The sequence below is a fragment of the Callithrix jacchus genome, chromosome 8, assembly GCF_049354715.1.
Source record: "Callithrix jacchus isolate 240 chromosome 8, calJac240_pri, whole genome shotgun sequence".
NCBI lineage: Eukaryota > Metazoa > Chordata > Mammalia > Primates > Cebidae > Callithrix > Callithrix jacchus.
Window position 1 is genome coordinate 69,226,967 of NC_133509.1, and position 24,476 is coordinate 69,251,442.

The 24,476-nt window shown below is 40.9% G+C and overlaps 2 protein-coding genes and 1 pseudogene across 7 annotated transcripts in view; 1 reads left to right on the forward strand and 2 right to left on the reverse strand.

The window, feature by feature from the left end:
* The window catches only part of SRP54 (signal recognition particle 54), a 291,642-nt gene that overhangs the window by 10,656 nt on the left and 256,510 nt on the right, over positions 1 to 24,476 (forward strand). The window contains exon 2 of the mRNA XM_078334776.1: positions 6,478 to 6,593. The gene's annotated coding sequence lies outside the window, so the exon portion shown is untranslated. The remainder of the gene's footprint in view (positions 1 to 6,477; positions 6,594 to 24,476) is intronic.
* LOC100398269 (small ribosomal subunit protein eS4, X isoform-like) lies at positions 715 to 1,806 on the reverse strand (annotated as a pseudogene).
* BAZ1A (bromodomain adjacent to zinc finger domain 1A) overlaps positions 23,339 to 24,476 on the reverse strand; it is a 131,528-nt gene continuing 130,390 nt past the window's right edge. For all 6 annotated transcript variants that reach the window (XM_078334770.1, XM_078334768.1, XM_078334766.1 and 3 more), the window contains one exon: positions 23,339 to 24,323. In XM_078334770.1, the coding sequence (XP_078190896.1) occupies positions 24,127 to 24,323 (197 nt within the window). In that variant the 3' untranslated portion in view covers positions 23,339 to 24,126. The remainder of the gene's footprint in view (positions 24,324 to 24,476) is intronic.

Here is a 24,476-nt window from a genome sequence, read left to right on the forward strand (position 1 = left end):
TATTATAGTAGAGATTGCTGGGACCACCAATGTCCATTCTTGCGTTGCACTTTAGTAAAAGAATATTAGTCCCCGGTTTATTTGGAGCTTATGTCCCTAGCTAAAAGACTGAATTTTCCATCCCCTCTGGTGAGATGGCTATGTGACTAATTCTTTTTTTTTTTTTCCCTTGAGATGGAGTTTCGCTCTTGTTACCCAGGCTGGAGTGCAATGGCGCTATCTCGGCTCACTGCAACCTCCGCCTCCTGGGTTCAGGCAATTCTCCTGCCTCAGCCTCCTCAGTAGCTGGGACTACAGGCACGCTCCACCATGCCCAGCTAATTTTTTGTATTTTTAGTAGAGATGGGGTTTCACCGTGTTGACCAGGATGGTCTCGATCCCTTGACCTCACGACCCACCCGCCTCGGCCTCCCAAAGTGCTGGGATTACAGGCTTGAGCCACCGTGCCCAGCCCCTATGTGACTAATTCTACCAGTATCAAGTCAATTTCCCAGAAGGCTGCCTAAAAGGAGCTGACTCAGCTGGCAGGTGTGTTCTCTCTGCCTTTCTGTCCTTCCTTCTTTTGGCTTGTGTCACAGACTTGCTGGTTAGAGGGCCATCAACTCTCTTGGACCATGAGGTGATCTTGAGAATGAATGCTAGTTGCTAGGATAATGGAGCAGAAAGAGAGAGGAAAGCCTGGATCTCGGATGATTATGGAGCCACTATGCCAGTCCTGGATGGCCTTCCTGTGGACTTTAATGTGAAAGGGATTTTTTTTTTTTTTTGCTATTAATCATGCCACATTATTTTTAATTATGTACAAAGATCTAACCCAGGGACCATTTCACCCACTGCTCTGTTTGGCTGCCAGTCTTTTGTCTCTTTCTTCAGCAATGGTGAGGCAGATACCCTTTCCTCAGGGAAGAGAAATCCATGGTTTGTTGATCTTGCCAATAACAAAAGTGTTGGAGAGTTGAGTGGTAAAGCTGTTGCCATTGTCATCTTTTATGTGAACCACATCAAAAGATCCAGGGTGCCTCTCTCTGTTGGTGATCACACCAATTCTTCCCAGGTTAGCACCTCTAGTCACCATGCACAAGTTACCAGTGTCGAACTTGATGAAATCAGTGATGTTGCCAGTCTCCAAATCAATCTGAATGGTATCATTCACCTTAATGAGGGGATCAGGGTAGCGGTTGGTGTGAGCATCATGAGTCACCAGACGAGGGATTCCTTTTGTGCCCACAAAGATTTTTCTCATTTTGCACAACTTGTACTTGGCCTCCTCAGGTGTAATATGATGTACAGCAAAGCAACCCTTGGTGTCATAGAACAGACGGAAATTCTCTCAATCATTCTCAGCATTGGCTGGTAACATCCATGAATCCAGCAGGGTAGGTTATATCACTTTGGACCTTGCCATGGATCTTAATGAACTGCTGCATGGAAATCTTCTTTACACTTGATCTTAGCCAAAAGGCTGAGAAGGAAATCTTCTTTACTTCATCTTCTGTCAGGGCACACTTAAGTCTGTTTCATAGGAAAATGATGAGGGGGAGACACTCTCTCTCAACTTGTGAGGACTGGTGGATGGACAAGGAGCAAACACACCAGTTTTTGCTCCAGCATCCAGTGCTTTGGAGCTGCTACCTTCTTAAGATGCTTCTTGGGACCATGAGCCATGGCTGTGTTAGTCAATGAAAGAGGACCTCCATCTTCTGGTGCGTGTCTTTTTTTTTTTGAGACAGAGATTTGCTTTTGTTGCCCAGGCTGGAGTGCAGTGGTGCAATCTCAGCTCACTGCAAACTTTGTCTCCCAGGTTCAAGCAGTTCTTCTGTCTCAGTTTCCTGGCTAGCTGGGATTACAGCATGTGCCATCATGCCTACCTAATTTTTGTATTTAGTGGAGACGGGGTTTCACCATGTTGGTCAAGCTGGTCTCAGACTCCTGACCTCAGGTGATCCACCTGCCTCGGCCTCCCAAAGTGCTGGAATTAAAGGCATGAGCCGTCGTGCCCGGCTGGAAAATTTATTTATTTTTATTTTTTTTACTCCTTGCAGAACTTACAGTCTGTAAAAGAAATTTCTGTCTCATTCAAGACACTGTTACTTGACTTCAACTACTCTTTGTTTTATATAAGCAGCTCTGTCTTAGTAGTGGTGATGTGGCTTCTGCCTGTAATCCCAGCACTTTGGGAGGCTGAGATGGGCAGATCACAAGTTCAAGAGATCAAGACCATCCTGGCCAACATGGTAAAACCCCTGTCTCTTCTAAAAAATACAGAAATTAGCTGGGCATGGTGGTGCACGCCTGTAGTCCCAGCTACTCAGGAAGCTGAGGCAGGAAGATCACTTGAACCCAGGAGGTGGAAGTTGCAGTGAGCCGGAATTGTGCCACTGCACTTCAGCCTGGCAACGGAGTAAGATTCCGTCTCAAAAAACAAAAAACAAAAGTTGTGATATATGATTACCTGAAATAAGGTTCTAGCCATTGAGCTCTCTGTCCTGGATGGGGACTGACACCTGAACAGATGATTTATTTAGTATTGAAGGATATTTTTTTTCTTTGGGCACTATTTCAGCCCCAAATTTATTCTCAATGTTTTTAGCCCAGGCCCTTCTTTGGCATCACTTAGGCAGTTTAGCAGAGTTAATTTTTTTCTCTCTTCCTCTCCTGATCATAGAAATAATTTCTCAATATATCAATTTTATAATCCATACTCAATAACAGTAATTCTATAGCAATCTTGAACCAGAAATGGAATTATAAATTGTAATGGATGGGAAAGGTGGATAGAGATGTAATATTTATGAGGCTTTCAGTATCATGTGGAAAGTAAAAAAGGAAAAGTAAGAACAGCTAATGTAATCTCAAAGTGAGCACATTCAATTCTAACAAGGTAGATGTTATTTCCATTTCTACAGATGAAGAAACAGGCTCAGAGAGTTAAGTAACTTGTTCGTAAAATAAATGTCCATAAAAATTTTAAACTTAAGATTGTTGGTTAAGATCTTTTTAATGTGTTACTCATGTGTTTGTAAAAATATATTGAACGATTTTTGTCATTAATTTTGACCCCTCTGTAGAGGGCTACAGAGATTATTCATGAGAATAAGATGTTGATTTCCTCAGCTGGTCGATTGGTGCACTTCCCAAATCTTATCCTGAGAGGCCCACCAGGGAACAGGAAGTGATAGTATCCTGGGGCTGGAGGGGATAGGGACAGGAAAGAACATATTTTATGTGGTACTGCGTGAAATCAGTTGTTTTCTCTTAGTCCACCCAAATTCAGAATGTGTCTTTTAATAGGAGTGCTGATAATGAAGCCTCTATAGGAATGACATTTTAAGAATATTTATGCATGAGAAAAAAGGAGAAACCTATTCCCTCACCTAAAACATGCCAAAATGGCAATTTGTCTGTTCTCACGCTGCTGATAAAGGCATACCTGAGACTGGGTAACTTATAAAGGAGAGAAGTTTAATTGACTCACCGTTCCACATGGCTGGGGAGGCCTCACAATCATGGCTGAAGGCAAATGAGGATCCAAGTGATGCCTTACATGGTCGCAGGCAAGAGAGCTTGTGCAGGGGAACTCCCTTAATAAAACCATCAGATTTCGTGACACTTATTCACTAAGTATAAGGGAAACCACCCACTATGCTTCAGTTATCTCCACCTGGCCCTGCCTTTGACACATGGGCATTATTACAATTTAAGATGAGATTTGGATGGGGACACAGCCAAACCATGGCAACAATCAGGTGTTGGTCCAATGTTTACTACGAAAAACAGACGTTTGCTCTGAATCATGGAGTACTTGACATTGTATTGTATTTCCTCAGAAAGGAAGTATCTTTTCCCATAATGCATTATTTATTTATTAAAATTTTTTTTCATAATGCATTTTTATCTCTGAAAGAAGAATTTCAGTCCTATAGATAGTTTTCACCTGAGACACACAGGCCACTGTTGAATTCCTGAGGTATTTATATTAACATCCATGTTTACTGATTGTAGTATAAATATTAAATATATAATATTTTTAAAAACAGGGTCTTGCTATTTTGCCTAGGCTGGAATGAAACTCCCAGCCTCAAGTATTCCTTTTGCCTCAGCCTCCCGGGTAGCTGAGACTATAGCCAGTGCACTGTGCTCAGCTTCAATATTATTATTGTTGTTATTTTAATAAAGAACATTCTACTATCTTCTAGGCTTTGGCAGTTCATGTTATTTAAAAATTTCTGGCCAGGCACAGTGGCTCACGCCTATAATCCCAGCACTTTGGGAGGCTGAGGTGGGTAGATCACTTGAGGTGAGGAGTTTGAGACCAGCCTAGCCAACACTGTGAAACCCGTCTCTACTAAAAATGCAAAAATTAGCCAGGCGTGGTGGCCTGAGCCTGTAATCAACCTTCTCCTGAGGCAGGAGAATTGCTTGAACTCGGGAGGCAGAGGTTGCAGTGAACTGAGATGGTACCACTGCACTCCAGCCTAGGCAACAGGGTGAGATTCCATCTAAAAAAAACAAAAATTCTTAGTAAATATTTGAATCTTTTAAAATTAGAAAATAAACATGTAATACTTTTATGAGATTAATATAATCCATATCACTAAACCGTATCCTTCCAGTCTAATTGAAACTTTGTACCCTTTGATCATCATCTCCCCTATCCCCATTCCCTTAACCCACCCATCCCACCTCTGGTCATTTTTTTTATCTGTTTTTATGAGATCAACTTTTTTTTTTGAGACGGAGTTTCGCTCTTGTTACCCAGGCTGGAGTGCAATGGCGCGATCTTGGCTCACTGCAACCTCCGCCTCCTGGGTTCAGGCAATTCTCCTGCCTCAGCCTCCTGAGTAGCTGGGATTACAGGTACGCGCCACCATGCCCAGCTAATTGTTTGTATTTTTAGTAGAGAGGGGGTTTCACCATGTTGACCGGTGAAATCCACTTTCACTCTTGACCTCGTGATCCACCCGCCTTGGCCTCCCAAAGTGCTGGAATTACAGGTTTGAGTCACCGCACCGGGCCTATGAGATCAACTTTTTTAGATTCTGCATATAAATGAGATCATACAATATTTGTCTTTCTGTGTCTGGCTTATTAACATAATGTCCTCCAGGTTCATCTATATTGTTGCAAATGACAGAATTTCCTTCTCTTTTGAGGCTAAATATTTCTTTTATGTATGTACGCACTACATTTGATTTATCCACTCATCTGTTGGTAGACACCTAGGTTGGCTTCCATATCTATAAGGCTATTGTGAATAATGCTGAAATGAACATGGAAGTGCAGATACATCTTCAACATACTGATTTCAACTCTACTAGATATATACCCAGAAGTGGGATTGCTGGATAATAAGATATTTCTATTTTTATTTTTTGAGGAACCTCCATATAGCCCTTCTAACAGGTGTGAGGTGATATCTCATGATATTATTTATGTTTCCCTATGCTTAGAGATGTTGAGTATTTTGCCCATTTATTAATTGGGTTATTTGTTTTCTTGTTATTGAATTGAGTTCCTTATATATATTGGATATTATCCCCCCTTTTTAAAAAACAAAACAAAACAAAACTAAGTTGTAAGGTAATTTTTTTTTTTTTTTTTTTGAGACAGAGTCTTATTCTGTCACCCAGGCTTGAGTGCAGTGGTGCAATATCAGCTCACTGCAACTTCCGCCTCCCAGGTTCAAGAGATTCACCTGCCTTAGCCTCCCATGTAGCTGGATTACAGATGTGTGCCACTATGCCAGGCTAATTTTTTATATTTTTAGTAGAGATGGGGTTTCACCACATTGACCAGGCTGGTCTTGAACTCCTGACCTCAAGGGTTGCGCCTGCCTCAGCTTCCCAAAGTACTGGGATTACAGGCGTGAGCCACCAGGCCCGGCCTAGCCCCTTTATAAATGTATGGTTTGAAAATACTTTTTCCAAGTTGTGTTATCTCTGCACTCTGTTAAAAGTTTCCTTTGCAGGCTGGGTGCGGTAGCTCATGCCTGTAATCCCAGCACTTTGGGAGCTGAGACAGGCAGATCACCAGGTCAGGAGCTCGAGAGCATCCTGGCCAACAGGGTGAAACCTTGTCTCTACTAAAATACAAAAAATTAGCTGGGCGTGGTGGTGGGGACCTGTAAACCCAGCTACTTGGGAGGCTGAGGCAGGGGAATTGCTTGAACCCAGGAGGCATAGGTTACAGTGAGTCAAGATTGTGCCACTGCACTCCAGCCTGGGGACAGACTGAGACTCCGTCTCAAAAAAAAAAAGTTTCCTTTGCTGTGCAGAAACTTTTTAGTTTGATATAAACCACTTGTCTATTTTTACTTTTGTTGCTTGTCCTTTTGCAGTCCTATTCAAGAAATCATTGCCCAGACCAATGTGGTGGAGCTTTTCCTCTGCTTTTTTTTTTTTCTAGTAGTTTTACAGTTTCAGGTCTTAGGTTTAAGTCTTTCATCCATCTTGAGTTTTTCTTTTTCTTTTGAGACAGGGTTTCACTGTTGTCTGGGCTGGAGTACAGTGGCAGAATCACAGCTCACTGCATCTTCAACCTCTAAGATTCAAGCAAGCCGCCTGCCTCAGCCCCCCAAGTATCTGGAATTACAGGTATGCACCACCACACCTGGCTAATTTTTGTATAAGAATGTTTGAATTAGAGATGGTTTTGCCATGTAGCCCAGGCTGGTTTCAAACCCCTGGGCTCAAGCAATCCACCCACCTTGGCCTCATAGGTGTAGCCACTGCACCTGGCTTTGAGTTGATTTTTGTGTGTAGTATGAGATAAAGGTCCAATTTCAGTTTTCTGCATGTGGATATCCAGTTTTACCAAAATCATTTATTAAACAAACTGTCATTTCCCCATTGTGTGTTCTTGGTACTTTTGTAAAAAATCAATTAACCATAAATAGTTGGGTTTATTTCTGAGCTCCCTGTTCCAGTGTAAGTGTTTTTATGCCAGTACCATGCTATTACAACAGCTTTATAACATGTTTTGAACTCAAGGAGTATAATGCCTCCAGTTTTTAAAAAAAATTTTCCCGCTCAACATTGCTTTGGCTATTTGAGGTCTTTTGTGGTTCCATTTGAATTTTAGAATTTTTTCTAATATTTATGTGAATTGGCATTGGAATTTTGATAGAGATTACACTGAATCTGTAGATTTCTTGGGTAGTGTATACATTTTAACAATATTCTTCTAATCCATGAACACCAGATATCATACCATTTATTTGTATCTTCTTCATTTTCTTTAATCAATCTTTTATTGTTCTCAGTATACAGATCTTTCATCTCTTTGGTTAAATTTACTCCTAAATTTGTTTTGGGTGCTATTGTAAATGGGATTGTTTTCATTCTTTCTTTTTTTATTGCATTTTAGGTTTTGGGGTACATGTGAAGAACATGCAAGATTGTTGCATAGGTACACACCTGGCAGTGTGATTTGCTGCCTTCCTCCCCTTCACCTATATCTGGCATTTCTCCCCATGCTATCTCTCCCCAACTCCCCAACCCCTGCTGTCACTCCCCTACTTCCTCCCAGCAGACCCCAGTGTGTAGTGCTCCCCTCCCTGTGTCCATGTGTTCTCACTGTTCAACACCTGCCTATGAGTGAGAACATGAGGTGTTTGATTTTCTGTTTTGTGTCAGTTTGCTGAGAATGATGGTTTCCAGGTTCATCCATGTCCCTACAAAGGACACAAACTTATCGTTTTTGATGGCTGCATAATATTCCATGGTGTATATGTGCCACATTTTTCCTGTTCAGTCTATCATCAATGGGCATTTGGGTTGGTTCCAAGTCTTTGCTATTGTAAACTGTGCTGCAATGGACATTCGTGTGCATGTGTCCTTATAATAGAATGATTCATAATCCTTTGGATATATACCCAGTAATGGGAGCTGGGTCAAATGGAATTTCTATTTCTAGGTCTTTGAGGAATCACCACACTGTCTTCCACAATGGTTGAACTAATTTACACTCCCACCAACAGTGTAAAACTGTTCCTATTTCTCCACATCCTCTCCAGCATCTGTCTCCAGATTTTTGAATGATCACCATTCTAACTGGCATGAGTCTCAATGTAGTTTTGATTTGCATTTCTCTAATGACCAGTGATGATGAGCATTTTTTCATATGTTTGTTGGCCTCATGTATGTCTTCTGTGGTAAAGTGTCTGTTCATATCCTTTGCCCACTTTTGAATGGGCTTGTTTGTTTTTTCTTGTAAATCTGTTTTAGTTCTTTGTAAATTCTGGATATCAGCCCTTTGTCAGATGGGTAGACTGCAAAAATTTTTTCCCATTCTGTTGGTTGCTGATTCACTCTAATGACGGTTTCTTTTGCCGTGCAGAAGCTGTGGAGTTTGATTAGGTCCCATTTGTCTATTTTGGCTTTTGTCGCCAATGCTTTTGGTGTCTTGGTCATGAAGTCCTTGCCTACGCCTATATCCTGAATGGTTTTGCCTAGATTTTCTTCTAGGGTTTTTATGGTGTTAGATCTTATGTTTAAGTCTTTAATCCATCTGGAGTTAATTTTGGTGTAAGGTGTCAGGAAGGGGTCCAGTTTCTGCTTTCTGCACATGGCTAGCCAGTTTTCCCAACACCATTTATTAAACAGGGAATCCTTTCCCCATTGCTTGTTTTGTCAGGTGTGTCAAAGATCGGATGGTTGTAGATACATTGTGTTGCCTCTAAGGCCTCTGTTCTGTTCCATTGGTCTATATCTCTGTTTTGGTACCAGTACCATGCTGTTTTGATTACCGTAGCCTTGTAGTATAGTTTGAAGTTCTGTAGTGTGATGCCTCCTGCTGTGTTCTTTTTGCTCAGAATTGACTTGGCTATGTGGGTTCTCTTTTGGTTCCATATGAAGTTTAAGGTGTTTTTTTCCCCAGTTTTGTGAAGAAGGTCATTGGTAGCTTTATGGGAATAGCGTTGAATCTGTAAATTACTTTGGGCAGTATGGCCATTTTCACGATACTGATTCTTCCTAACCATGAACATGGAATGTTTCTCCATCTGTTTGTGCCCTCTCTTATTTCGTCGAGCAGTGGTTTGTAGTTCTCCTTGAAGAGGTCCTTTACATTCCTTGTTAGTTGTATTCCTAGGTATTTTATTCTCTTTGTAGCAATTGTGAATGGCAGTTCATTCTTGATTTGTCTCTCTTTAAGTCTGTTATTGGTGTATAGGAATGCTTGTGATTTTTGCACATTGATTTTGTATCCTAAGACTTTGCTGAAGTTGCTTATCAGTTTCAGGAGATTTGGGGCTGAGATGATGGGGTCTTCTAGATATACAGTCATGTTTTCTACAAATAGAGAGAATTTGACTTCCTCCTTTCCTGTTTGAATACCCTTTATTTCTTTTTCTTGCCTGATTGCTCTGGCTAGAACGTCCAGTACTATATTGAATAGGAGTGGTGAGAGAGGGCACCCTTGTCTAGTGCCAGATTTCAAAGGGAATGCTTCCAGTTTTTGCCCATTCAGTATGATATTGGCTGTTGGTTTGTCGCAAATAGCTTTTATTATTTTGAGATACGTTCCGTCAATATCTAGTTCATTGAGGGTTTTTAGCATAAAGGGCTGTTGAATTTTGTCAAAGGCCTTCTCTGCATCAATTGAGATAATCTTGTGGTTTTTGTTTTTGGTTCTGTTGATGTGGTGAATTATGTTTATAGACTTGCGTATGTTGAACCAGCCTTGCATCCCCGGGATGAATCCTACTTGATCATGGTGGATAAGCTTTTTGATGTGCTGTTGCAATCAGCTTGCCCGTATTTTATTGAAGATTTTTGCGTCTATGTTCATCATGGATATTGGCCTGAGGTTTTCTTTTCTTGTTGAGTCTCTGCCAGGTTTTGGTATCAGGATGATGTTGGTTTCATAAAATGATTTGGGAAGGATTCCCTCTTTTTGGATTATTTGGAATAGTTTCAGAAGGAATGCTACCAGCTCCTTTTTATATGTCTGGTAGAATTCGGCTGTGAACCCATCTGGACCTGGGCTTTTTTTGTGTGGTAGGCTCTTAATTGCTGCCTCAACTTCAGACCTTGTTGTTGGTCTATTCGGGGTTTCGACTTCTTCCTGGTTTAGGCGTGGGAGGACACAAGTGTCCAGGAATTTATCCATTTCTTCCAGGTTTACTAGTTTATGTCCATAGAGTTGTTTGTAATAATCTCTGATGATGGTTTGAATTTCTGTGGAATCTGTGGTGATATCCCCTTTATCATTTTTTATTGCATCTAGTTGGTTATTCTCTCTTTTCTTTTTTATTAATCTGGCTAGTGGTCTATTTTGTTGATCTTTTCAAAAAACCAGCTCCTGGATCTATTGATTTTTTGAAGGGTTTTTTTGTGTCTCTATCTCCTTCAGTTCTGCTCTGATCTTAGTTATTTCTCGTATTCTGCTAGGTTTTGAGTTTTTTTGATCTTGTTCCTCTAGCTCTTTCAATTTTGATGATAGGGTGTCAATTTTGGATCTCTCCACTCTTCTCATGTGGGCACTTATTGCTATATATTTTCCTCTAGAGACTGCTTTAAATGTGTCCCAGAGATTCTGGTATGTTGTGTCTTCGTTCTCGTTGGTTTCGAAGAACATCTTTATTTCTGTCTTCATTTCATTGTTTATCCAGTCAACATTCAAGGGCCACTTGTTCAGTTTCCATGAAGCTGTGTGGTTCTGAGTTAGTTTCTGAATTCTGAGTTCTAACTTGATTGCACTGTGGTCTGAGAGACTGTTTGTTATGATTTCAGTTGTTTTGCATTCACTGAGGAGTGATTTACTTCCAATTATGTGTCAATTTTAGAATAGGTGTGATGTGGTGCTGAGAAGTATGTATATTGTGTGGATTTGGGGTGGAGAGTTCTGTAAATGTCTATCAGGTTTGCTTGTTCCAGGTCTGAGTTCAAGTCCTGGATATCCTTGTTAATTTTCTGTCTGGTTGATCTGTCTAATATTGACAATGGGGTGTTAAAGTCTCCCACTATTATTGTGTGGGAGTCTAAGTCTCTTTGTAAGTCATTAAGAACTTGCCTTATGTATCTGGGTGCTCCTGTATTGGGTGTGTATATATTTAGGATGGTTAGCTCTTCTTGTTGCATTGATCCTTTTACCATTATGTAATGCCCTTCTTTGTCTCTTTTGATCTTTGTTACTTTAAAGTCTATTTTATCAGAGACGAGAATTGCAACTCTTGCTTTTTTTTGCTCTCCATTTGCTTGGTAAATCTTCCTCCATCCCTTTATTTTGAGCCTTTGTGTATCCTTGCATTTGAGATGGGTTTCCTGGATATAGCACACCAATAGGTTTTGGCTTTTTATCCAATTTGCTAGTCTGTGTCTTTTGATAGGGGCATTTAGTCCATTTACATTTAGGGTTAATATTGTTATGTGTGAATTTGATACTGCCATTTTGATGCTAGCTGGCTGTTTTGCCCATGAGTTGATGCAGATTCTTCATTGTGTTGATGCTCTTTACAATTTGGTATGTTTTTGGAGTGGCCTGTACTGGTTGTTCCTTTCTATGTGTAGTGCCTCTTTTAGTAGCTCTTGTAAAGCAGGCCTGGTGGTGATGAAATCTCTGAGTACTTGCTTGTTCGCAGAGGGTTTTATTTTTCCTTCACTTATGAAGCTTAGTTTGGCTGGATGTGAAATTCTGGGTTGAAAGTTCTTTTCTTTAAGGATGTTGAATATTGGCCCCCACTCTCTTCTGGCTTGTAGTGTTTCTGCCGAGAGATCTGCTGTGAGTCTGATGGGCTTCCCTTTGTGGGTAACCTGACCTTTCTCTCTGGCTGCCCTTAGCATTTTCTCCTTCATTTCAACCCTGGTGAATCTGACGATTATGTGCCTTGGGGTTGCTCTTCTTGAGGAATATCTTTGTGGTGTTCTCTGTATTTCCTGGACTTGAATATTGGCCTGCCTTGCTAGGTTGGGGAAGTTTTCTTGGATAATATCCTGAAGAGTATTTTCCAGCTTGGCTTCATTCTGTTTGTACATTCAGGTATACCTATCAAACGTAGATTAGGTCTTTTCCCATAGTCCCATATTTCTTGGAGACTTTGTTCATTCCTTTTTACCCTTTTTTCTCTAATCTTGCCTTCTCATTTTATTTCATTGAGTTGATCTTTGACCTCTGATTCCCTTTCTTCTGCTTGGTCTATTCGGCTGTTGAAACATGTGCATGCTTTGCGAAGTTCTCGTGTTGTGTTTTTCAGCTTCATCAATTCACTTTTATTCCTCTCTAAGTTGTCCATTCTTGTTAGCATTCCTTCAAATCTTTTTTCAAGGTTCTTAGTTTCTTTCATTGGGTTAGAACATGTTCTTTTAGCTCACAGAAGTTTTTTATTACCCACCTTCTGAAGCCTGATTCTGTCAATTCATCACATTCATTCTCCATCCAGCCTTGTTCCCTTGCTGGTGAGGAGTTGTGATCCCTTGTACAAGGCGAGGTGTTCTGGTTTCAGGTGTTTTCCTCCTTTTTGCACTGGTTTCTTCCCATCTTTGTGGATTTATCCACCTGTCGTCTGTGTAGTTGTTGATTTTCAGATTGGGTCTCTGAGTGGACGTCCAGTTTGTTGATGATGAAGTTATTTCTGTTTTTTAGTTTTCCTTCTAACAGTCTGGCCCCTCTGCTGTAGGACTGCTGAGGTCCACTCCAGGCCCTGCTTGCCTGGGGATCACCTGCAGCCGCTGCATAGCAGTAAGGGTTGCTACCAGTTTCTTCTTCTGCTATCTTTGTCCCAGAAGGATACCCACCAAATGTCAGTCTGATCTCAGGATTGTTTTCTTAATTTCTCTTTCAGATAGTTTTTAGTATATAGCTATGGATATTTTTTTTTGTTTTTGAGACAGAGTTTCACCGTTGTTACCGAGACTGGAGTGCAATGGCACGATCTTGGCTCACCGCAACCTCTGCCTTCTGGGTTCAAGCAAATCTCCTGCCTCAGCCTCCCGAGTAGCTGGGACTACAGGCATGCACCACCATGCCCAGCTAATTTTTGTATTTTTAGTAGAGACGGGGGTTTCACCTTGTTGACCAGGATGGTCTCAATCTCTTGACCTCGTGATCCACCCGTCTCGGCCTCCCAAAGTGCTGGGATTATAGGCGTGAGCCACCACGCCTGGCCTGTTTTTTTTTTTAATTGAGAAAAGAATCTCGCTCTTTTGCCTGGGTTGGAGTGCAATGGTGTGCTCATGGCTCACTGCAACCTCCACCTCCTGGGTTCAAACAATCCTCCTGCCTCAGCCTACTGAGTAGCTGGAATTACAGGTTCCCATCGTCACACCTGGCTAATTTTTGTATTTTTAGTAGAGATGGGGTTTTTACCATGTTGGCCAGCCTGGTCTTGAACTCCTGACCTGGTGTTCCACCTGCCTTGGCCTCCCAAAGTGCTGGAATTAGAGGTGTGAGCCACTGCCTGGCTGAGTGACATACATTTTTAGCTCTACTAAGAAGGAGTTCAAGCTAAGAGTCTTTCTCTGATCTTCTAGAATTTCTAACACATGTGAACTCCACATGCTTTCTGTAATTCTACCAGAGGTAGCTAAATTGTTCATAGTGAGTCTAACAACTTATAACTTGCTTTAGTTACAGATCTCTTGCCTTCTATTATTGTACGGGATGGATTTTCAGATCCAGATGTTCTTTTGATTTGTGGTTTGCCTATTTTCCTCCAAGAAATTGTCAAAAATGGGCTGGACTGGTAGAACCTTTACCACAGTTTGTGCTGAGACAGCATTATTATGACAGTCAGTAAGTTAAACAAAGGCAAACTAGTTTAGACTAGAGGGAAAACAGCTGAAATGAAATAGAGGAAGAGTATTAAGGAAGAAGCATATAGCTTGGGGAAAAATATATCTATTTTTTCATTCTCTTTATTGTCTTTTTTTCCTCAATGTTTTTTTTACCTCCTCTTTGACCTGTGGATTATCTAAAACTATTTTGTTTAGTTTGGAGATGTTCCTGTTGTGTTTCCATTATTGATTTCTAGTTTGGTTTCATTGTGGCCACAGATTACACTATACATAATTTCAGTTCTTTTAAATTTGAGGTTTGTTTTATGGCCCAGGATATGATATATCTTGGTGTATGTTCTGTGGTTACTTAAAAAGAAAGTGTATTCTGTTATTGGGTGGAGTGTTTCTAAACCTGTAAGTTACTGGTTGATGTCATTGTTTAGTTATTTTATATCATTGCTGATTTTCTGCCTAGTTGTTCTAGTAATTGTTAAGAGAGAAGTGTTGAAGTCTCCATCTGTAATTGTGGGTTTGTCTCTTTCTCTTTTCAGTTCTATCAGCTTTTGCTTCATATGTTTTGCGGTCCTAAATGCATACACACTTAAGATTAACATTCTTGGTCGTACACCACTATTGCTCACGCCTGAAATTCTAGAACTGTGGGAGGCTGAGGCGAGTGGATCACTTGAGCTCAGGATTTTGAGAGCAGCCTGGGTAACATGGTGAAACCCCATCTCTATCAAAAATACAAAAATTACCCAGGTGTGGTGGCATGTGCATGTGGTCCTAGCTACTTAGGAGGCTGAGGTGGGAGGGTCACCTAAATCTGGGGAGGTTGAGGCTGCAGTGAGTGGAGACAGTGCCACTGCATTACAGCCTGGCGACAGAGTGAGACCGTGTATTAAAAAAAAAAAAAAATCCCCCCCACACTATTTATTCAGCTCTACCTCCCCACAACTCATAGTCCTTGACCAATCTCTATTTTTATTTTTATTTTGAGACAGGGTCTCTGTCTAGTGCCCAGGTTGGAGTGCTTATTTCAGCTCATTGCAACATCTACTTCTTGGGTTCAAGTGATTCTTCTACCTCAGCCTCCCGAGTAGCTGAGACCATAGGTGCTAGCGACCACTCCTGGCCAATTTTTGTATTTTTGGTAGAGATAGTGTTTCACCATATTGCCCAGGCTGATCTAGAACTCTTGAGCTCAAATGATCCTCCCACCCCAGCCTCCCAAAGTGCTGGGATTAGAGGTGTGAGCCACTCCATCCAGCCTAGATAACTTCTTCATTTTTTTTTTTTTTTGAGACCGAGTCTTGCTCTGTTGCCCAGACTGGAGTGCAATGGCGCAATCCTGGCTCACTGCAACCTCTGACTCCCAGTTTAAGCAATTCTCTTGCCTCAGCCTCTGAGTAACTGGGGTTATAGGCGATTGCTACAACACCTAGCTAATTTTTTTGTATTCTCAGTAGAGATGGGGTTTCTCCATGTTGGCCAGGCTGGTCTTGAACTCCTGACCTCAGGTGATCTGCCCGCCTCAGCGTCCCAAAGTGCTGGGATTATAGACATGAGCCACAGTGCCCAACATTTTTCTTTTCTTTTCTCCAGGTTCAAGCAGTTCTCCTGCCTCAGCCTCTCAAGTAGCTGGGATTACAGGTGCATGCCATCATGCCTGGCTAGCTTTTACATTTTTAGTAGAGACAGGTTTCACCATGTTGGCTAGGCTGGTCTCAAACTCCTGAGCTGAAGTGATCAGCCTGCCTCGGTCTCCCAAAGTGCTCAGATTACAGGCATGAGCCACTGTGGCCGGTCGACAATTTTGTTCTTGAATAAAACTTGAATAGTTTGTACCTAAAAAGTATTGTGCCTCTTCTTTCTCCCACCATTTTCTACTGTATTCTAATTGATTTCCCCTTATAGGTAAAGTAGCATTCATTTTCCACTGGCTATTTTCAGGATTTTTTGTCTTTAGTTTTCAGAAAATTAATTCTGATGTGTCTTGGCATGGATTTCTTTGAGTTTATCCTTTTCGGAGTTTGCTCAGCTTCTTGAATCTTGTGTTGTCTCTTGGGGAATTCTGAGTCATTTCTTTGAGGGTTTTGTAGCCCCACCTTTTTTCTCCTCTCCTTTGCAACTCTGATGACATGAATGTTAGTTTTTTTGTTATAGTTCCCTAAAGTCTTTTCAATTTTGTTCTGTTTTCTCTCTGTTGCTCAGATTGGGTAATATGTATAGTTCTGGTTTACAGATTGTTTCCTCTTTCCCCTCTGTTCTGCTGTTAAGTTCATCCATTGAGATTTTTATTTTGGTTATTGTGCCCTAAATTTTCCATTTGGTTCTTCTTTATATCTTCTGCATTCTGAGACTTTGTATTTCTTTGCTGAGTGTGGTAGGCAGAATGGCCCTCCAAAGATGTCCCTGGAACTGTGGCAAAAGAAACTTTAAACATGCGCTGAGGATTTGAATGGGGAGATAAATTATCATGGATTGCCTGGTGGGTGCAATCTAATTACATGGGTCCTTAAAGTCAGAGAACCTTTCCTAGTTGTGATTAGAGGAAGATGTGACAAAAAGGCACAGAGATGTAATGTTGCTGGCTTTGAAGATGGAGGAAGAGAGCCACATGCCAAGGAACATAGGTAGAAGCTGGAAGGAGCGAGGAAATGGATTCTCCCCTAGGGAATCTAGAAAGTGACACAGCCTGTGGACCACTTTAGCCCAGTTGTGACCCATGTCAGATTCTAACCTGCAGCTAACAAATCTGCATTGAGCTGGTGAATTTGTGTGATTTGTTATGGCAGCAATAAAAACTAGTATGCTGAAGCTACTTTGTTATTTGTTTCAGGGATGTTCATAATTGCTCATTGAAGCATTTTTCTATGGCTTCTTTAAAATCTTTGTCAAATTATTCTAACATATCATTTTGGTGTTGGCATCTTTTTTCTCATTCAGTTTGAGATCTTGGTTATTGGTATGAATGATTTTTGATTGAAATGCAGAAAATTTCATATTGTTTTGAGATTTTTTTTGTCACAAAAAGATAAAAATAAAGTCTCATAACAATATGAAAACGTCTGCATTTCAATCTGTCATTCAGGCTGTGGAGTACAGTGGCTTGATCTTGGCCCAGTGCAACCCCTACCTCCTGTGCTCCAGTGATTCTCTCATCTCAGCCTCCTGAGTAGCCGGGACCACAGCTGTGTGCCACCATGCCTGGCTAATTTTTGTATTTTTTGTAGAGACAGGGTTTTGCCATATTGCCCAGGCTGGTCTTGAACTCCTGGGTTCAAGTGATCTGCCCACTTTGGCCTCCCAAAATGCTGGGAATACAGGCATGAGCCACCATGCTCAGCCTATGATGAGACTTTATACCTTATTTAAACCTAGTGTTAGCTGGCTTTCTCTGACACCATTCTGGCAAAGAAATCTGAGTTGCTTCCTTGTAACTGCCAGATACAGATAGAAGTCCAAGTTCTTCTGTCAGCCTCTGTTGACATCAGAAAGGGGGTGCTCTTTGGTATTGGTGGGCAGTTGTGAGAATTAGCTCTCGAGACAGTCTGTACTGACACTGGGAGGGATTGGGGGTATCTCATGTCTGCCAGCAGGGATAAACGGCCAGGTTCCTTACTTGGTCTTCCCTGACACTCCTCCAGTGGTGCACTGTCCCACCCTCATTTTATCCTTCTGAGGATGGAAGTATAGACTCCCTACTTGTTCTTTGTTGGTGTGGATGTGGGTAGGGCCAGTTTTTTTTGTGGGATTTGGCTGGGGTTATTGTCTAGGTTTTCTGTCTTATTAGGCTGCCCCCGTCCTTGTTCTTTGGCTAGAGAGGCTTTTGTTGTAGCTTTACACTTTGTCTCTGCCTCTTGGCACTTCTAAGTTGCTTGCTACTTCAGCATCAAGTCTGGATATACGAGTCAAAAAGAAAACCTAAGGAACTTACCACTGTCTTTATTCTGGTCTTGAGCTCCTTTAGACAATCTGCCTTATTGCCACTTTTCAGTCTTATTTTTGTTTTATATAGAACATCCAGGGTTTTTAGTTATACTGAATGGGAGGAATAGGAGAAAAGATGCCTACTTTGTCTTCCCACAAGTGGAAGTCTGTCTAAAGACCACTTTCTTTCTTTTTTTTTCTGAGACGGAGTCTTGCTTGCTTTGTCGCCCAGGCTGGAGTGCAGTTACATGATCTCGGCTTACTGCAGCCTCTGCCTCCTGGGTTCAAATGATTCTCCTTCCTCCACCTCCCAAGTAGCTGGGATTACACAGGCATGCACCACCACACCTGGCTAATTTTTTATTTTTAGTAGAGATGGAGTTTCGCCATGTTGGCCAGGCTGGTCTTAAACTCCTGACCTCAGGTGATCTGCCTGCCTTGGCCTCCTAGTGCTGGGAGCCACTATGCCCAGACCTGGGACCCCTTGTTTTTCCTTTTTTAAACTGCTCTTTGTAGAGCAGGGCTATCCCATAGACAGCGAGCCCAGAGTAGCCAGAACCACTTTTTTTTTTTTTTTTTGAGACAAAGCCTCTCACTCTGTTGCCTGGCTGGAGTGCAGTAGCGCAATCTTGGCTCACTGCAACTTCCACCTTCTTGGTTCAAGTGATTCTACCTCAACCTCCCAAGTAGTTGGGACTGCAGGCGCATGCCACCATGCCTGGCTAGTTTTTTGTATTTTAGCAGAAACGGTTTCACCATGTTGGCCGGGATGGTCTCAATCTCCTGACCTCATAATTCACCCGCCTTGGCCTCCCACAGTGCTGGGATTACAGGTATGAGCCACTGTGCCTGGCCAGGACCACTTTTTAAAGCAGATTTTTTCTTCTTAGGTTTTTGGACTACATATTGGCAGATTTATTTTTCCAGCCCACATTTTCAATAAAGGTATACTCCTATGTGAGTTCTGGATTTATATGGGTTTTCAGTTCAGCCCTGATTTGAGTGATCCCAAGGGCCTATCTCCTGTCTCCACATAGGTTTTAAAATCTAAGTCCCTGGAGTGTTCAGACTAATTCTCCTTCGCAGGCTGGCAACTACCACACCACAACAAGGAGAGCGGTGGCTTCAGCTCATGTGACTTCCAGAATGGTTTTCGTCTCTCAAGTGTACTTAGCGATGCATTTTGTCAGATCAAATGCTTGTAGTATTTTACTTAGCTTTTCTAGGTATTTAAAAAATATAAATCAGGCTGGGCATGGTGACTCATACCTGTACTCCAAGCACTTTGGAAGACAGGAGGACAGCTTGAGGGGAGGAGTTCAAGACCAGCCTGGGCAACATAGCAAGACCCCATCTCTACAAAAAATCTTAAAATTAGCTGGGCATGGTGGCATACACTTTAGTCGTAGATACTGGGGAGATTGAGGCAGGAAGATTGTTTGAGCCCAGGAGTTTTGAGGCTGTAGTGAGCTATAAGTGAGCCACTGCACTCTAGCCTGGGCAGTAGAGCTAGACCATGCCTCATAAATAAATCAATACATTTACCACTTTAAATTATATATTTTTTGAGATAGGGTCTTGCTCTGTTGCCCAGGCTGGAGTACAGTGGCACTGTCACAGCTCACTGCAGCTTCAACCTCCCAGGCTCAAGTGATTCTTCCACCTCTGCCTCCTGAGTAGCTGGGATCACAGGTGTGTGCCATACCCATGATGTGCACCAAACCCTAATTTTTTGCAAAGGTAGGGTTTCAGCATATTGCCTAGGCTGATCTCAAACTCTTGGCCCACGCAATTTCCCTGCCTCAGCCTCCCAAAATGCTTGGATTACAGGTGTGATTTAATCATCTTAAAGTGTACAATTTAGTGGCATTAAGTGTACATTGTTGTGCAGCTGTCACCACTATCCATTTCCAGAACTGTCCATCATCTCAAACAAACTCTCTTCTGGATGTTTTTAAGCAAGTTTTTAGGTTATTTGCTTCCTCCTGGTGAAGTGGATGTAGAAAGGCATTTCAGGCAGAATGCACAGCAAGCGAGAAGGCATAGTCTTACAAGACTCCCAATATCTGAGAAACAACAGAGTCCAGTGAGCAGAAACCAGTACATAGCTGATATGGTGCAAGGTGATAGATGAGGCCCACAGAACAGTTTCAGATCATGCAGGCCAAGATAAATCCCATTACTGTAGATAATGGGGAAAAGAATGAATTTTACAAATAAGAAGTTGAGGCCGGGTGTGGTGACTCACACCTGTAATCCCAGCACTTTAGGAGGCCAAGGCAGGAGGATCACTTGAGCTCAGGAGTTCAAGACCAGCCTGGCCAACATGGTGAAACCCGTCTCTACTAAAAATGCAAAAAATTAGCTGGGCATGGTGGTGCACACTAGTCCCAGCTACTCGAGAGGGTGAGGCAGAAGAATCACTTGAACTGGGAGGTGGAGGTTGCAGTGAGCCGAGATCTCGCCACTGCACTATGGCCTGGATGACGGTGAGACTCCATCTCAAAAAAAAGTTGAGTTGCTTGGTTTTGTCATTTAGGAAGGTGACAGGGAAATCTTGTAGTACTTAGTCTTGCTGCCAGAGTTAGTTATTTTGTCTAATTTTTAAATTGTTTACAGCAGAATATCAAATTCTATCCCAATTCCTCCTCATGGAGGAGCTCATAGGATCAGGTAAAAGAACAAATACCAGTCACGAAAAGCTAAGCCAAGGAAGTATTTACAATCAAATGCCTATTGCTACTCTTCAGATCATTAGATCAGAAACAGCTGTTATATACATGAAATGTATTACTAACATGAGTTATAGTAGCCAAAATATCCCAAGGAAATTATAATTTTGTATGATCTAAATGTCATATGATTTCACAGTGAAAAAAAGATGTCATTTGATAACTGGTTAAATAAATGCAAGACTGAGTTATCTGAGAGAAGGGTTCCAAATGAGGTGAGATCTAGATACACTGGAGTACTGGACAGCTCACAAACAAATATATTACCAAATGAAATGTCTAACATAGGATTTCTGTACCATGATCCCATTCTGTTGAAGAAAGGAATCTGGAAAATTATACACTAAGTTTATTTCTATTTTATATATTTGTTGTTTTCTATTTTTATGGACAATCACCATTTGTTAATTTTATAACTAGAAATAAAAATTTCATTTTATTGGGGGGAAAAATATAGCTCTAATAATGGCCACAACAAAGGCTTAAGTCACAATATTAGATTTTAGAGATTTGTTCATCTATACTCAGTATTATTTTCTCAAAAATTTTTAATATAAAGTTGCTAGCTCCTAAGACAAAATGTTCACAGAGAAAAGAAATAAAGATTAGGCTGGGTACAGTGGCTCACACCTGTCATCTTAAGAGCTGTGGGAGGCTGAGGTGAGAGGATTGTCTAAGTCTAGGAGTTTCAGGTTACAAAGTTACAGTGAGCTATGATAGTGTCACAGACTGTATGCCAGCCTGGGCGACAGAGCAAGATCCTATAAGTAAATAAATAAATAAATAATTGATTGGTCATTTGCATACCAGTAAATAACATGTATATACTGATGTTTCTGTATTTTTCCCCCAATCTAGAAGTTTGCTTTAATGCTTTTAAAACCATAAACTTATTTATTTATTTTTTGAGGCAGAGTCTTGCTCTGTCACCAGGCTGTAGTGCAGAGGTGTGATCTCAGCTGACTGCAACTTCTGCCTCCTGGGTTCAAGCAATTCTCCTGCCTCAGCCTCCCGAATAGCTGGGATTACAGGTGCCTGCCACCACTGTAGGGGGCACACGGCAACATATTCAAGCTTATGTACATGGCATTTGAGGTCGGGGCATGGAAAAATACTGAGGCACCGTTTATGTTATTTGTGCATGGGAATGGAACTCCTTGACCCTGAAAACAGGACAGGGAGTGGAGTGTGTGGTGTGATAAGGAATGCTGAAAACAGCCTCCTGAGAATGCAGTTTGAGTGGTACAAGGTCACAGGTGCCTCAGCAACTCACCTCAAATGACCATCTTGTGGATGTTCGTACTTAATACAAGCCCTTTCAGTAAGTACTTGCTGGACGGATGCTGGGGTGAACTGTCTTGGAAGAACTATCCCCTAGCCCTGCTCAGCTGGAACTGTCCAAGTACTTAGTTCTTGGCATTCACTGCAAGCTGTTAAGCTCTGCAACCACACCTGGCTAATTTTTGTGTACAGGGTTTCACCATGTTGGTCAGGCTGGTCTCGAACTCCTGACCTCAGGTGTTCTGCCCACCTCAGCCTCCCAAAGTGCTGGGATTACAGGCATGAGCCACCATGCCCAGCCTAAAATGTTTAATTACTGCAGATGTGTATCGGAATAAATGATGAATTTGGCATATAAGACAATTTGGCTGTGCAGAATATAAGGTAATGTCTTGGCTGGGTGTGGTGGCTCATGCCTGTAATCCCAGCACTTTGGGAGGCTGAGGTGGGCGGATCGACTGAGGTTGGGAGTTCGAGACCAGCCTGGCCAACATGGTGAAACCCTGTCTCTTCTAAAAATACAAAAAATTAGCCAGTTATGGTGGCACATGCCTGTAATCCCAGCTACTCGGAAGGGTGAGGCAAGAGAATTGCTTGAAGTTGGGAGGTGGAGGTTGCAGTGAGCCAAGATCAGGTCACTGCACTCCAGAAGACAAAAAAAAGGTAATGTCTTAAATTTTAACTCAGTCAACTCAGTCTCAAAAAGGGTAAATAAATTGCAAGTTTTATGACTGACTTGCAGATTAAATAATTCCATAATTAGTTGGTCAGAAATGGTTCCTTAGTGTTTAGAGTGTAGAAGAAAATCTAATACAAAAGTTGCTTCTTATTAACATTAAACAATGAAGAATATTGACTGGGCACAGTGGCTCACACCTGTAATCCCAGCACCTTGGGAGTTTGAGGCAGGTGGATCACTTTGAGCTCAGGAGTTCAAGACTAGTCTTGGGCAATGCAGCAAGACCCTGTCTCTATTCTAAAAAATTAAAATTTTATTTAAAAAAAATGAAGACTAGTAATCAGATAACTCATTATTAAAATGTCACTGTATTTTCAGAAGTCTCGATATGTAAATGCTACTAAGTAAAATTATGGCATATAAAATTATACAAATTTGCCAAAAGTTACAGTTGTAGATGTATTCATGTAAAGAATCTAAAAATTGATAATCTCAAATTATATGAAAAAGAAATGAAAGAGGGGTAAACTTCCAAGGAAATTAATTAAATAATAATGCAGTATCCTCAGGATTTTAAGAAGATAGAGGGAAGGTTCTCTCCCATCTACCAGAGAGTCCCATAGAACAGGGAAGACACCTGCCTTCTGCATCCTGAAAAGTATGTTACAAAACTAAAGCCCACAGGGGTTTATGGAAGACACAGGTCTTCCATACCTAAGAAATAGCTCCTTTTATATCTGCGTGCAAACTTTAATTTCTAGAGTGTTTCTCAACGAGGTAAGTGTACTCCAAACTTTCTCTCCTGTTTTTAAATGAGAATCCATGCACATAATGTTACTGTTTTTGATTAAACAGATCTTACTCTTCAAGGGTTTGGGCAGAAAAATAAGCAAATTACTGCTATAGAGACTCAGGTACAATGAAACATTGATTCCTGTGGTCTGTTTGGATCACATGGAAAAGTCCAAATCTGATTGTAAAAACTACGGAATTCCAGATTACTTGAAAAAATGTTATTTTATTTGTACAGTTAAAAAGCTGTATATAGAAACTTATAATACAGTTCTGTAAAATTGAAAAACTGTCAGGGAAAAGGGAGGGTGTTACTTTTTTTGATTGATCATCAAGGAAGTTAGAGAAGTAAAAAACAGTAAAAAGTTGAAAACATTAAAGAACATTTATCAGGTATAAATTTTATAAATACAAAAAAAATTCACAAGTTACTTTCAATACTAAATAAATATCTAGTTAATAAACGCAGACTTAATACCTCCAGCCAGCACTGGTACAGCACTTCAAGGATATAAGATTGGATTCATTCATGTGTAGTGTTGAAAGAATGTATTCGTTAAACAATGAAGACATAAACACATTTTTCTAAACTGTGCTATAGAAGAATCATCCATGTAGATAATTCCCTCTTAATACCACAACTTTTAAAAAAATCATCAATAACAAAATAAATCATAGGTGAAAAAATATTTTCCAAGATCTCTAGACACATGAATGATCTCAAAAATGTACAAAAACCTCTGTAAACCAGTACTGTATCCAATATATCTATCAAACTTATTAGATACTGAACAAAACTGTAGCAAAGGACATCTTTCCTACATTCTCCTGAGTGCTTAATATTAAAATTGAGAATATAGTGCAGGCCACACTTTCATGTGGTCAATCAGTTGTTATTGCTTTATACATATATGTCTGCTTTAGAGAATGATTTAATGTTCCATTTTCATGAACAATTTGTTTTTCCTCATATACATCCTTTCAAAGGACAAAGTTAGATTCGTGACTTTTTCGTAGCCGGTGGTGTGCTAACTTGGTCTGCATTACTGGGTGTGACATGGAGTCCAAGCTTTTGAGCCTGAATATGAAAAAACGCTTGAAGCCTAGTTCCAGCTTTTGCTTCACTTGTGTTACGAGGGTTGTATTCAAAGCAGTTCGAAAACATTAACTCAATATCATCAATAAACTCAGCTAGAAAGGGAAAAAGAGTAAACAAGATTAGAATGAAAGTACATAAATTATAATAAAATTATTGTATCCTATCTGGAAATCTCATTAAGAAAAATGGATCCAGGGAATAGTAGCAGTTGAGGTTCCAAAAAAGAAAAAGAAAAATGGAAGCCC